Below are 15,388 nucleotides of genomic sequence, written 5' to 3' on the forward strand. Positions count from 1 at the left end.
AAATGGATCTGTTGCAGGTTGCACGCACGAGATGCAGTCGAATGCACTCTTTGTAGGTAAAATTGTACGAAAATCACGCTGGGCACGTCAAAAAAGTCTGAAATCCATTCCTTAGCACGCAATATGCGTAGTTTGTTACACGCTTTTTCAACTTTCCCGCGTTTGCGGGCAGTTTTTCTCAGTCACCGAGATTAGGGCTAGTGGCGAAAAAACGTTCTACTTGGGTTGATGGAGCGAGTGGGTGACCATAGGTGCTAAATTTTATGAAACTTCATGTAGTTTTTCACAATGATTTAAAACTTCTGTAATGGACTCAGTATGCCATGAAACGCATAGAAACAATAAGTTCTAAGTCCCGGAAAAAAATACCATGAGTCAAATTCCGAATTCTCGTTTACTTGTCGCGGGTTACAATCGCAGTTCTCCACTGAAAAAAAAAACTCCGTCCGTGGAAGCCGTACTTAAGGGATAAATATAGACGTACCGTCCGCGTTCCAGGCTGAGAGGCCGAAAGTTCCGGGCGTAGCATCCGGAGCAATTAAAGCTACAGCTCCAGCACCCGGAACTTTCGGTGGGCATAGCATCCGGAGCAATCAAAGCTACAGCTCCAGCACCCGGAACTTTCGGTGGGCGTAGCATCCAGAGCAATTAAAGCTACAGCTCCAGCACCCGGAACTTTCGGTGGGCTTAGCATCCGGAGCAATTAAAGCTACAGCTCCAGCACCCGGAACTTTCGGTGGGCGTAGCATCCAGAGCAATTAAAGCTACAGCTCCAGCACCCGGAACTTTCGGTGGGCATAGCATCCGGAGCAATTAAAGCTACAGCTCCAGCACCCGGAACGTTCGGTGGGCGTAGCATCCGGATCAATTAAAGCTACAGCTCCAGCACCCGGAACTTTCGGTCTCTGAGCCCGGAACGGACGGTATGTCTATGTAGCCCGCAACTTCTTTTTTCAATGTTGAAAAATCGTTGAAGTTTGATTTGAGATGTGTGTGGATGACTCACCTGTGAGACCATGAGTACGACGGCGCAGCAGAAGCCGCCGACAAAGCTGGTGGCGAACATGGTCTGGACGCTCTCGGCGTAGACGGTGACGAGCCAGGAGGCGGAGAAGGGGAGCGAAGCGATGAGGAGGACGTTCTTGCGCCCGAACTTCATGGCCAGGCCCCCGACGAGCGCCCCGAAGAGCGCCCCGAGAAGCGACAGGCTCGCCACCCACGAGGCCTCCTGCGGCGACACCGTTAACAGGGTGTAGTTGCCCCTGTGGCCCAGCCCGTGGCCCCGGTACGCCCCGGCCCCGTGCCCCGCCTCCCAGCTCTGCTTCCCTTGGAGCGAGGCGATCGCCGGCGAGCTGTAGCCCTTCCCCAGACCCGCCGCCAGGGGCCCCAGGGATATCGCCACCGCCGCCAGCACCTGAAACACCAATCATCAATCAATCAATTAATGAACCCGAGAAAAAGAGCATACCCCAGGGTTGCTACCATCAGGGAACTCTGGGGTAACGGGGAAGTGTCAGGGAAAACCTGGAAATGTCAGGGAAAATGACGAAAATGTCAGGGAAAAATTGCTAGGTCGCCTTCATTTGCTTTCTAGAATGGGTTTGACGGAATATATTATGTGTGTATGTGTGTATGTGTGATTCAAATCGATGCCATGTTCTTACATTTTAAGTTTTACGAAAACAAAAAGTCCCACAAATTTGATGTTTTATATGAAGGGATGAGTTTTCCTTTTGAACTTTTGACTTATCAACGCATTATGTTATAATGTAATATTCCTCATGTTTTGCTGGCGGTGTTCAATGATGTTTTTCACTGTCAGCTGTCTTAAATTGCTATCAGTTTCTGAATGATCTCTATCTCTAACTATTTTTCAAATAAAAAATAACGAGAAAAAAAATCTCTAATAGACCATCCAAAAATTATGTTAGTGCATGAAATTCACCCTCTTCACCCGTGAATATACAGAGTTCTAACATCTGCCAACTGGAACTCCGAATACGTTCAGTCCTCTCTCTGGGAAGCAACTATTCGAACTCTTGCGTACGTAAAATTGTACATCTGAAAGTTTGAAGGCGTTTCGTACCTGTCCAGTTTTCATCGGCATCGTTACGAATGTATTGCTCTCATGGCTATTGATCAGAGTGCGGACGTCGCGCGGTGGCTTGTGTTTTCTTCAATAATAATTCCATCCTAAGCGACTCCACAGAAATTTTATAAAACGAAAAAGAACCAAGTGGGAATGTTTCTTAAAGAATGAAAATTATGAAGTGCTTACTTGTGATAAATATTGAGATTTTCCTCTAGGAAGGTTGACCATAGTCCCTGCAGTGTGCGTACCGAGTCCGTTTGAAGTCGGATTCAAGGGTTGTAAGGCGTGTCCGGTCATCTGTAACATGCAAAGCACCTGTTAGTGGTCATTCACGAAAAGAAAAAAAATGAAAGACAAATATTAAATTGAGGTGGAAAAAATCGGTAAAACTAGGATATTCCAAATTATCTATTATAAATTATTAAAACACCTAAAAAAGCAAAGATGGGCGGTGTTTTTCAAGAGAGAACTAACAACTGTAGTTTCCTGGTCGAAGGAACGTAACTCCATTCCAAGGTTGCAAAATTGACTTGAAAAATTCAATTTTTTACTAGAATGTTCCTGCGCAATTTTTGTTAAAAATATTTCCGATTTTTTAATGAGATGAGAGGAAAAATCAGTGATATTTTCAGTCCGAAATGCTCAAGATCTTTCAGGTAAAAATGCAAATTGCTATAGAAAATTTGGCAGCATCAAAATTCGAAATGAAGTTACGTTCTTTCGCGAAAAAAACGACGACTATAAGTGGCATTAGCTCTTGCAAAAATTAATTTGCCGTTTTTTTCCGACGAGGATGATTACTGAATCTTTTGAAAGTCTCAGGGAGTCTGTTTTGTTCCTAGTTGGTGAAAATCGGTTCAAACTATTCAAATGTAAGAAAATCAGGGAAAAACTGTCCAATGAAAAACTACTGATGTGTCAGCTGGTTCTCTTTCAAGAAATGCCCCCGGATTTAAAGTAAATGCGACATTAATCAAATCAATGGGCCTGTTGCGCGTTAGAGCAACACCCAAGTAAATAGATTTACTTTGGCTCAAATGGCACGAAAATAATGATGGGAACCTTAAATAAGTCCCCCAGCGCGCAATCTCCGTGGTGTGGTCGGCAATCAGGTTTGCCCAGAGAGAGACGCAAGAAAACATAACTTTATTCAACAAAAAAGTTCACAAATATACATTTCCTTTGTATGAATCAAATTGATGTAAAGCTTTTGTTCTTACAAAAGCTTTAAAAGTGTGGAGGAAACGGATGCTTGAAGACTATTATGAAATCATACGCGAGGAAAAGTTTGCGAGATTGTTCATTGTTCATGTAAGTTTTTCCGTCTCTCTCTCTCTGGGCAAACCTGGTCGCTACAGGCTACGAAGAGAAGTTTTCCGTGGACGAGGGAAGTGTGTAAAAATGTAAAAAATGTATAAAATATGAATTTTTGTTTTGTTAATCATTATGTACCCATCGTGATCTGCGTGTGTATCGGCTTAAGAAATTCCATTCACTTGATTGTATCTTTTGCAATGGACCACTAGATAAGGTACGAATTTAAGCATTCTGATACATGCTTCTTGACTAGAATTTCACGTAAACACGGTTCGCGCGACGGAAATTACCGAAATCAACTCCTAACAAAGATATTAACGTTTTTATTTTACATTAGTCACGAGGAATTTGAACTGCTCGCTTACAAGAAACGGTTTTAACGCTCGGTTTTATGTAATATTTTATTATTTGAAGTGGCAATAATGCCAACAAACTTTAAAACTTCAAAATCATAAGCTGAAAATCGCTGACGCCGCAAGTTTGAATAATCGCATCAAACGCAGTTCGGTCGCGGCCGGCGCGGGGCTGGCGCGTGCGCGGCTAGCCGGCTCGGCGCAAAACGCATACTAGCGCCTTACAAGACCGCAGGATACTTCATGCATTGCGCATATAACACGGTGCGCGCTCCAATGGACCACTAGACAAGGTACGAATTTAAGCAATCTCATACATGTTTCTTAACCAGAATTTCACGTAGAACACGATTCACACAACGAAAATTACTGAAACTAACTTTAAACGAAGATATTAACTTTTTTATTCCACATTGGTTACGAGGAATTTGCACTGCCCGCTCACAAGAAACTCAAAGCTCTACATGAGTCAAATCGTGCACTACAACGGTGTCAGCAAGCTTCTCAATTGAGCAATGTACATTTCCTGCCATGTATTGTTCAAACTATAAACAACTTGCTAAAGCTGAGCCAAAGCGTCAAGATTGAGGTTGCCAGATTTTTTTTATCGAAGAGACGTTCATGATAATGTTTAGCGCGCGATGTGAATCACGTAGAGCATTGAGTTTTCGTGAGCGGGTGGTTTCAATTCACGCACCAAGAATCATTAAATATCTTCGGGAGGAGTTGATTTCGGTAATTTTCGTTGTGCGCATTGTGCTCTACGTGCAATTTTGGTGAAGAAACATATATCAGAATGCTGAAATTCGTACCTTGTCTAGTGGTCCATTCTTGCATGCAACGCAACATACCCATTGAATTGAAGTCAGATATTCCTGAACAGTGTAACATGTTTTTCATGCATCAATTTTGAATTGGGAGAATGAATTTCATCATTGAATTCATTGGGAAAACCTAGCGAGTTAAATAAAATAACAATAAAACTGTGATGTGCACTGCTGAAAAAAAACCCAAAATCATCGCAACCATGGCATTATTTTTCAAAGCTCTCGACACTATCATCTAGAGGGTCACGCCTCCTGTCCAACCCTCATATCTACTTTGCATCGCGTGGCCGAGTGGCCCATAGAGAGATGAGGCTGACCAATTTTTTTTCAGTTATCAATACGGCTCAGGTACTGGAGAGCGCGATAGCGTTTGGGGACATCCCTTTGTCGGCCGGCCCGGCGCTTTGTCGAGAGGGGTTGGCGAGGGGAGATAGGGTCGTTAGGCTTTTTTTATTTCAGCTTTTTTCAATTTTCCCCGCTTTTCAGCTTTTTATCGCCGAGCGGGTTGAATATTTTCAACTGCCATTTTATGACTAATATGGGAACGATCCTCTAATGTGTCATACCTTCCATTACTCGGGCCGGTGCCCCCATTTTCTAAAACTAGTTCCGATTTTCGGAACTTTCGAAATTTTCCGGAACTTTTGATTTTTACGGAATTTTAGCATTTTTTAGAAGTGTCCCGGAATTTCGGGGTTCTTCGTCAGATTGATATAGATTATTTGATTAAATTTGATGATTTTTTCTTCTTATCTGACGATCCTGGATATTTCAGTATTATTTTCGAAATTTTTCCCGGAACTTCTAGAAATTAAAATTAATTCCGGGAAGCCCAGAATCTTTGTTAAAATACAATTGGAGCACTAACTTGGGCTTAAACTTTCCTTTTAACTTTGACGAGGCTTAAGAACAAAGTCTCGCTTTATGTTCTCCTTATTTTCCGTTGCACACTCGATGATATCGTGTTATTACAAATTACACCGAAGAAACTGGGAACACCTCCACCTTGGCCTATACCCAGTCGATCTTCAGCCTTAACCTATTTCGGACGGGGCCGGAACCCACGCAAAAATAAATCGGTTGCTCTTTTTCTCCTCTCTCGGAGCAGTCATCCGCAGAAATAACAATGCTCGAAAGTTACGAAAAAGACATCCCAAGTTAAATAAAGAAAGTCATTTCCAGGACCATTGATTTCCCAGTCAACTGTCAGCCAGCGATAGCTTTTCTCTATCTCGAAACGTTGGCCGCGTTAAAGACGCGTCGTTGTCATATTTCGCCGAAAATTCGATTTTCTTTGCGATCGCAGTGGAGGGGCGCGAGGCGTTTGGCAACCCCGTGATGGCCGCTGTCACGGATCTTTGTTCGAAGGAAATGTAACGAAAGGAGCTCGGCTAGGAGGTGGGGAGTCGCTAGCTTTGTAATTAAGAACTTTTCAAAGGCGAATTTATGACCCAATGTCCAAAGAGAGCTCAATTTCTCAAAATGTTTCTCTTCAAGTTGCCAAATGGGGAAAAACACGACCAACTAGCCTGCCGCGAGAGCGAAGAGAGCAGTAAGTGTCAAATTTTCGAAATCGAGTTTCCTTCAAAATTCGTCTAATTTCTTTTAGATGAAATCACTGAAATAGCTGAAACGGCAAAGTTCATCTTAATTGTATAAAAACGAGACATATGAGAATGCCGTAAGTGCGCAAAAAATGACGTAGTTTCAGGCAAAATAGCCGTAAGTGACATTATTCCTCCAGAGAGGCAATGAAAACCGTGCTTTCAAGTCCAGTTTCACTCTCTTTTGCCAATTTCTAACCTGAAAATGAGTTTTATTTGTGTGTCCAAAACGCAACCAAGAAAGCATGATGCGGAAGACCGCACTTACGGCTGTCTTGCCTAACACTATACTGCCGTGCTAAGGAAGAACACCGTATGAACATTCGAGAGTTGCCAAATTTCCTCTGATGAAACATGTATTTTTGACAAAATTCATGCATATTTTTCCTGGAATTTCTCAGATATTTTAGATCAAATGCGTACAAAATTGTCTAAAAATTTTGGAAAATGAATATTGACAATTTTCCTAGTGAATTCGGTTTTTATCGAAGGAAACTTGGCAACACCTGAAGGCTCATGAGACGTTCTTCCATAGCTTAACATGAAAATGAAAAATACTCGTTGTATGTAATTGAAATAAAATCGACCTATATTTAATCATCCAAACGATTTTTAGGAGTCTTGTCGATTTTTTGGAGTGTAAAAAACGGAAAAAAGTGATCAGAGCCGATACTTTTAAATTTTTAAAACTATTTTAGTGCAAGTCGCCAAACCATCATACGCAGTGAAAGCAGCATAGAACGGGTCTAAAGTTTTTCTCTTTTTTCTGAAGTATTTTTAAAATGACCTAAGATATTTCAGACGGGTTTATCTTTTATTCCTCGATAATTTATCGACTTCATACAGCGGAGAAAGCCGAGAACATATCCATAAAGCAACGTCTTTTGTCGAGCCACGAGACACATTACTCCTCCCTGTGAAAGCTCTAAATGAACTACTACAGAGAATGCAAATCGTAAAGGGTTACTTAACCCTGGCGACACCAAACACTTTTGCTTAAACTCTCAAGTGTGTTTCCGTGAAATGTGGGGTGACGTAAGCAGCTTAGCCCGACAGTCTAATCATGTTTAATTGTCCCAACGTATTGTTTGTCTCTGCGAAGTTGTTACATTGAGGAATGATATTTAAGCTCCTGTGCTGTAGCCGTGCTTGGGTTGCCAGATCAGGCAATCATAACTAATTTTTAGATTTTACAAAGCTGCTATGCGATTGAAGCTTTTCTCCAAGTTAATCTCTGAGGGCCACCTAAATTGCATCACCCCATATTGCATCGCTGCAGCCAATAAATGAGCCGAAAAAAGCATCGTCACTCAAGGATTAGTAACATCGTCACTCAATTGGAAGCCTCTAACTTGGACGTGCAAAGAAGTCTTGAAATAATGAATACATGAGATCTCTCATCCTTTCTTCTTATGTCTGCATTTCAAGTCTTTCCAATTACTTATCAGACTGGCTTTTCAGCTATTATGGATTTTTAAGTTTTTGCACAACAGTGGCGTCACATAGCGGGACTTTTCGATACTCTACGCCAAAAGCAAAATCGTAGTCATTTATGAAAGAACTTAGAGAGGATAATGGCTTTTTGAAACAAGGAAAAGTCGGCTATCCTTTCTGGTGAACCTTTACATTTTCTCAAATCAGTAGTTAGGATAATGATCATCAATTACACGTACACGCTCCAGGCAAGAATGGAATTACTCAAATACAAAAAAGTATTTCTGCTTTTGTACCCTTTAAATGTAAGGAAACACCATATTCAAAAATCTTGAAAGGTCAGACGCGTCAGGATAATTGGATTTAATGGTATTTCATAAGAATTTAGGACATTTCTACAGAAGAATTCCATAGAAAATCACGCCGTAGTACGTCAAGTATTTTTACTTAAGATGCACTGCAGAAAGATTTGGAAATAGTTTAAAATATACGCTCCGAGTGAATATTGCAAAACGAAAGGCAAAGATACTTGCTACATTCGGGACGTATTTTTAAAACTATTTCAAAATGTCTCTTGATCAATTTTGTGCACAAATTCTTGTCTTAGTACAGCATGCTGTGATGGTCGAAAATTCTGTGAAAATGTCGTAAAATCTAGACATTATCAATCGATCGAGTGACTATCGAATCTTTCCTCAAAGTACAGAGGATCCACCTGAAATTCTAAAAGTTCTAAAAGTATTACATGTAATTAATATCTATTTCGGACGCATGTTTCACCTGTAAGGGTGACAAAGACGACGATGTGGTTGAACATCGGGTTCCGAATCAGGGGAATTGGGAGGTAATTGGGTTTGTAGGTCGATTTGAACCCACGCCAGCCGGGCCCCGGACCCCAAACCTCATATCGTCGAATCCCCCCCCCCCCCTCCGCCTCATACTCGTCCACCACCACTGCCCTTGCACCCTTCCTAATTTGTGAGTATTCGGCTTGAGTACTCAGTTTGCAATGTGGAGCTACTATTTCAGGCTTATCCATAAAAGCTCTCACCTGCACAGGAAATCAAATGGCATCTATGCTGTGCCTGAACTTAGCCAAAAACAGTAGTTTCTTATTGCTAAACGTAGTCCAAATGAGACGTAGTTTGCTTAACGCTTTTGAAATGATCATCGGCTGATCATCACTTCATCACATTCACGAGGCTCGAAATGGTGGATTTCTATGACGTCAATGAATACACTTCCCGGGTAACTGTGCGTCGCACAGTGGACCAAGCCAACACAAGAGGTCAGAAATGCAACTTTTGGCTATAATTTCTAAATTTGATGTTTATTTAGTCTCAAATTCGATTTTAAGGGATGTTTTTGGACGGAAATTTGACGAAATAAACCAATGGAGCCACTCTTAAACTTCCTTGTTTCTTATTTTTGAAAGTATAAGCTGATCATCAATTCATCTCATTTACGAGAATCGAAATGACGGAGTTCTTTGACGTCAGTCAGTGTACTTTCGGGGTAACTGTGCATCGCACAGTGGAGCATTAATTTTTTGGCTAGAATTTCAAATGTTGATGTTTATTTCGTCGCAAATTCAAATTCAAGGGTGTTTCTGGACGCAAATTTTATGATAAAACCACCCTTAAACTTTCTTGTAGCATATTTTCGAAAGTTTAAGCTTTCAAAGTCGCCAGATTTTGTCCGACTTCTCCATCGACTGGGTCCAGTGTGCGTGGGTATAAAAAGCGGGTAAGCGGACGCATTGGAACTGACACAACGACTCCATAGAGGCGAGTTGATCGCATTACTCATGAAAGCGCTGAGAACAGCCCGAACTGACAACCGGAGTTGCTCGTTCGGACGCCGATAGTTTTTCCGGCCTCCCGATCGGTGGGAAAGGGATATCGGGCACGACAGGGCACCCTCGCTGCCCCTCCCCGGGTGCAGTGCCCCCCCCCCCCCCCCACGCGGTCCTTCCGTGCGCCGCTGCACCGACGAAATTCTCAAGCGATGCCCATTGATTCGCGCTTTTGTGATCGCATTTGAATGCTTCGATTGCCATTCAACCGCTGTTGCCTCGCGGTGTCCTTCAATTTTTGTCCCCTGCCCTTTTTTACCTTTTGAGTGCAGGGATTGTGGCTATCCTTCAGCCTTGCTATCAACGGAACAGCAGTACATCGACCGAATTTTTGAAATCAAGTTAGTTTTTTCGCAAATCAATAGTTCGAATAATGATTATCAATTACACGTACGCGCTCACGTAAAAATAAAACCTCTCTACTTTTGCACCTTTAAATGTCAGAAAATTGTCATAGTTCAAATACTTAATAGGTCTGGTAGTCGAATTAGTTGAATCGGTCCGCTACAATAGTGGTTAGTTAGTGCCAAAAATGAGAATTCGAGAAAAATGGCAATAACCGTTCTAATAATAAGTAGTTAGTTAGTCAATTTATTACGACGATTAGCAACTAGGCTATTTACGTCGGCGACCAGGGATTTACCTTAAATGTTTAAATTTACTCGCTTAAAGAGCTTTAAAATTTCGATGATTACTTCTGGATCGTAGAACTGAAAGGATGAATGTTTGGAGGGAGGTGATTTTGAATTTTGATGCATGTAGCGTAGGTTTTTGGGCAAGTAAAGCAAAATTTGGTCGATTGTAAGGGAAGTATGTTTCGTCTAAGTTCAACGAGTCTAGTTTACACGGATCGAATTATTCCTTTAAAAACAGCGAAATTCATCTGAGTGGCTGTTCAAAAAATGTGCAACGCTCTAGGGATTTTAGGAGTTTACGTTACGAGTGCGTTACAGGGGGATGTTCAAGGCTGCGTCACGTTACGCTGAAACGGGCGCATAACGTCGAAATTTTGGAAATCTAAAATCGACGCGAGGTGGCAATTTTTTATACGAAATTCATCGCAAAAAAGCCATAGCAGGGAGAAGGTCGAACTGAGTATTACTGATGTTTTCCTAGAGAGTTGTAAATTCGGGTTACGGGCGAGTTACGCGCGGTAGGGGGCGAGGAATCAAGTATCCAAGTTAGTATTTTTAGCGCCTCGTAATTTATGACCCCCCTTCTCCCGTTTATAAAAATCGAGTGTTTTGAGAGAGCAGTAAGTGCGGACAAATTGACGTCATTTCCGACGAAATCGCAGTAAGTTCACAGCCTCCCAGCTCGAACGAGGGGGTGTAATAGAATTGATTCGCAGGTCGGGAGGGGGTGGAGTCAGCTGTGAATTGCGCAACCTCGACGAAGCTTTGAGCTTTCAATTGGACGTATCTCTGTCGAACGGAACTATGTGCATCAAGACGTGAGCCCTGAGACCCATGGGAATACATGCATAACACGGCTCACGTCATGATGCACATAGTTCCGTTCGACAGAAATCCGTCCAATTGAATTTATCCAATACCCGCGATTCCGTGTCATACACGTCGCGCTTAAGTTGTACATGCTCATTGCTCGCCGCCCGCCCGCGTCGACGTCACGTTGCCCTGGAAACAGCGGATTTTTCATCCTCTTACGAGAACTTTCCGACGGACGGATTTTTGAACCTTAATTGAGAGCTTGGTTCATTGACCGTCATCAGTCGGTCCCTTCGTATCCGATCACGGGCTCCAGGTGTCCCAATCGTCAGAACGATTTCCTATCAAGGTTTTTCTTCCTTTTTCCCCAACGTAAAATACTCAATTGAGGGGCTTGGAGGACAAGGCGCATAAGTGCAGCTTTTGAAAAAATTGAGCTATTAATGATTTCAAGTAAAACTAGCCTTAATGCATATTCTGTGAAATATTCGCTCCCAAATTCCAATTTTCAATTTTCGGTTTGAACTTTCTTTCGCCGTAAGGATCCATGTACTTTCGAAGCATCAAACATGTATTTCTCGAAACAGCAAAAACTGCACCTGTGCGCCTTAACCTCCAAGCCCTTAATTGGGATACGTTCTGCAATAAACCACTAGACAAGGTGCAAATGGGTCTGTTGCACGCAAGAGATACAGCTAAATAAATTTACACTCCACTGATTCAGTCGGAGTTAAATCACGCAGGGCAGGTCAAAAAGTCTGAAATCCATTCCATAATGCGCGATTTGCGTATAGTACTTTTTCAAGTTTCTCGCGTCTACGGGCAATATTTCTCAGCCACCGGGGACCAAGTTTGCACAGGCAGAGGGTAAGGAAGACCTACCCAAAGTAAACAAACGATTAACTAACTTTTTTTCTATTTTATGATTTCATTTGTTTTCAAGCGTTTGTTTCCTTCTTCTTTCTTCATTTTGCAAAAAATAAGAACCTTTGAATCAATTGAAATCTTCCGCAAGGAGAGCATAAAACAGTTTGCAAGATTGTCTGTTTATTTAAGCGAGGTCTCTTTTCGGGCAAACCTGATTGCCAGCCACCAAGAAAAACTGCCCGCGTACGCGGTAAATTTTAAAAAGTTTGTTACATTCTACGCACATTGCGCGCTAAAGAGTAGATTTCAGACTTTTCTGATGTGTCCAACCTGATTTTCGAGCAAATTTCTCCTAAAAATGTGTATTCAGTTGGCTCTATCTCTCGAAAATTGTTTAATTTACACATTATTTAGACAGTTCTCTCATAAAATAGCCTTTTTGTGAAATAGCTTACAGTGCATCAAGCGGGAACCAACGGAACATGGAAATAGAGGAAGGGAAAGGACTCGCGTTGATGACGGCGCAGAGATACAACTATTCGTACTTGATGGATGTCCGTGTTGCATCTGCAAAATTGAAGGCGCGGTGGCGTGAGGCCGCGTAAACTCGCAACGATTCGACTCTATGCACTGCCAATGAGGTGTCGCTCGGATACGTGAGAAGATATCGCTTTAGCCAGTGCAATCGAACTCTGATAGTCCTCATGCTGGGGCTGGAAGCGCAACTCAATTGCCCATGATTCAGCCATCGGCAATCTAGCACTGGTTACCAGATTTTGCGGGAATCACATATGATTTGAAATCTAGTAACCACTACATTCTATTACGGTTCTTTGACACCTTATTTGTTTTCTGTGTGGATGATTGAAAATCGACGAATATTATTGTCAATATTCTAAAAGGGATCCTTTTCATTTTCATGTTAGGCTAGTATCAGGCAAGGCAGCCGTAAGTGCTATCCTCTGTATGCTCTTGAGGCTAGTTTAAAGTTAGAATTTGGCAGGAAATGGAATACATTTATTTGGATCGCATTCAGCAGAAAGGAACCAGCACAATTCAGTGTTGCTAAAATTTTGCTTCTACATAATCATCTAAAACATCTACCCAAATAGCAAATAGTTGTTGCTTCCCACCAAAAAAATTGTTAATTTTAAAGGGATATACGAGTACTTGTGTAAATTTTGATACTGTACATATATTTAGTATTTTTAGGAGAAAAAACGAATTTGCACGATTTTGGAAACACTGTAATCACGCTGGTTCCTTTTTGTTAAATGCGATCGACACTAAAGTAAAGCTCTTTTTGGCTCTCCGGCGGAATTAAGGCTGTTTCGTCTGAAACAAGGTCAATATTAGGCCGCACCCACAGCTTTCTCATAAATCTCGTTTTTATAGAAATAAAACAAATTTTGATTTTTAAGCTGTTTCAGTGATTTAATCTTGAGGGGGTTAGATGCATTTCGAAAGAGATTAGATTCCTAAAATTTGAGCTTTACGGCTCTTTTTCCCCATCACGGCAGAGCTGGTGGTTTCGGCAACTACGGTGGTTGGACCTGTCCGCCCGTCAGTCGGCGCGGCAGCCACCATCCTGCGGTTTCTGACATCATCATCTATTCGCCTCTGCGTCATGTTACGCCGCCAATAAAACTGTGGAGCCCGAAATGAATAGATTAATAATACGGGCTTATTTCAGCCGTGTTCCCCGACCGCTTTTCAAAACTCCTTTGTTCTCCGATTCGGTATCCACCGAAACCCGACCGAATCGGACAGAGGGCGGATTTCAGCCGCAACTTTGCCATCCCGAATTCAGCGTGACGTCACAGAACTCATCGAGAATGTAAAATGGCACACCCACCTGACACGCTAAAAATGGAGCATCTCTTTGTGGCCATCAATAGGAAGAGGCAGCATTTTATTAAATTTATTTTTGTAGCGTCACACGAAAAATACACCGAACAAGAAGTGAAGTTGATTTAACATTCTGGATGTAAAAAAAGTGTTCGAGAACCTATTAAATGCTGAATTACCCGTTACAGCAGTTACTCTAGCAATGACAAGATGTAAATCTAAGCACTGTGGCGGGTAATTCAGCAATTTACAAGTTCTCGAACACTTTTTTTACATCCAGAATGTTAAATCAACTTCACTTTTTTTTCGGTGTAGTAGGTATTAAGAGTATCGGCGGAATGTCAGCGGGCTGATTATCGAAATTATTGGAAAAATCTATAGACAAAGAGGAAATGCCGCGATACTATCGGTGGGATTTTTGTGATTTTGGTCTAGTGAAACTTGGACAAATCGGGAACCCCTACCCGCCCCTTAAAGTCCGCGCACACTTTCTAGATGATGATATTTGGGTACGGCACTTGCTCAATATCCGCTCGGCTGCTACTAGAAGGGGGTGGAGGACAAGTTGTAAGATTTGAGGTCTGACTCGGGGATGAGCTGATGATAAATGCTGCGTAACTAGACAATGCAAAGTTGCCGCATTGAGGGAAAAATAGCTTATATCACGCCCCTATACAGGGTGGTCCATCGTGTCTAACTCAAGTAGTCAAAGATTTGAAACTTGGAGAACGTCCCTGAGGTTAGAGGAAGCACAATTTTGCCCCTCCTCCTTTAAAAAAGTGAAGGAGCCCTCTTGATTGGGCAACTGGCCCTAACTTTTTTCAAATAGAAAGACCCCTCTTGTTCGAAAGAACACAAGATAAGAAAAACTTTCGCGCTAACCCGTTGTCAATATCTCACTGTTTCAAAATAACGACCAGCTAAATTTCAAAATGACCGATTTTTTTTTTTTTTTTTTTTTTTTTTTACATTAATTTTTCTCGTGTAAAAATACCCACAGATACCGATTTCCAGGCAAATCTATCTGCAAAAACTGAGGTGCCCATTTTTGGCCAGTTTAAACATTAACCAGCCGCCATTTCGAAACGGTTTGAGAGAATGACCTCGGGTTGGTGTGATAATTTTCCTTTTTTATACCATTTAGAAGTAATATCACAAGAAGAGTTTCTTTCTGAATGATTTAAAAAAAAAAAAAAAAAAGTGGGGTCTCTTGTCCCTCCAAGGAAGCTCCTGTTCCTTCCAGGGGCACCAAAAAGTGGCCATCGGGCATCCTCTAAGTTCAAAACTCTATCTTGATTGGAAAAATCGTAAGAGAGGTTGGAAGGGGCTTATGGATCACCCTGTACGTATCGCCAGAAGACGATTCGGCAACCTGAAGGCTGAAAGTATGCGTGTCTGAAAATCGGGCCCTTGAAACGGAAACACCTTTGCGCGACTCATGGAATTCCTCGTGCCTCTCACTGAGCTTGGAGCTTTATGACGGATAATTCGGCAGCGATGGGGGAGGAAGCGCGTGTCTGGAGCATCAGTCATTGTTTAAGATTCGGGGACGGCTAAGTCGGGGGATTATCGGATTTACAGTTGCAGTTTGGAGCCTACAGCTCATAATTACAAGTTAACGAAGCGCGAGATTTCTCCGACTAAGTAATTTCGTCATTGTCCCCACGCCCGGTATCCTCTCGTTTCATCGTCGCTTTCCATTCGACTCCAGTCCCTTTGCACTGAGAGTTGGGCCACGTGGGA

The 15,388-nt window shown here is 42.1% G+C and overlaps 2 protein-coding genes across 3 annotated transcripts in view; one reads left to right on the plus strand and one right to left on the minus strand.

The window, feature by feature from the left end:
• MED20 (Mediator complex subunit 20) overlaps nt 1-15,388 on the plus strand; it is a 190,004-nt gene that overhangs the window by 28,430 nt on the left and 146,186 nt on the right. The gene's annotated exons all lie outside the window — the stretch shown is intronic.
• LOC109038346 (facilitated trehalose transporter Tret1) overlaps nt 1-15,388 on the minus strand; it is a 125,547-nt gene that overhangs the window by 8,222 nt on the left and 101,937 nt on the right. For both annotated transcript variants that reach the window (XM_019053379.2, XM_019053380.2), the window contains exons 2-3: nt 2,279-2,389; nt 1,007-1,414 (exon numbers count right to left, since the gene is read on the minus strand). In XM_019053379.2, the coding sequence (XP_018908924.2) occupies nt 1,007-1,414; nt 2,279-2,389 (519 nt within the window). The remainder of the gene's footprint in view (nt 1-1,006; nt 1,415-2,278; nt 2,390-15,388) is intronic.

Source organism: Bemisia tabaci, chromosome 8, assembly GCF_918797505.1.
Source record: "Bemisia tabaci chromosome 8, PGI_BMITA_v3".
Lineage (NCBI taxonomy): Eukaryota > Metazoa > Arthropoda > Insecta > Hemiptera > Aleyrodidae > Bemisia > Bemisia tabaci.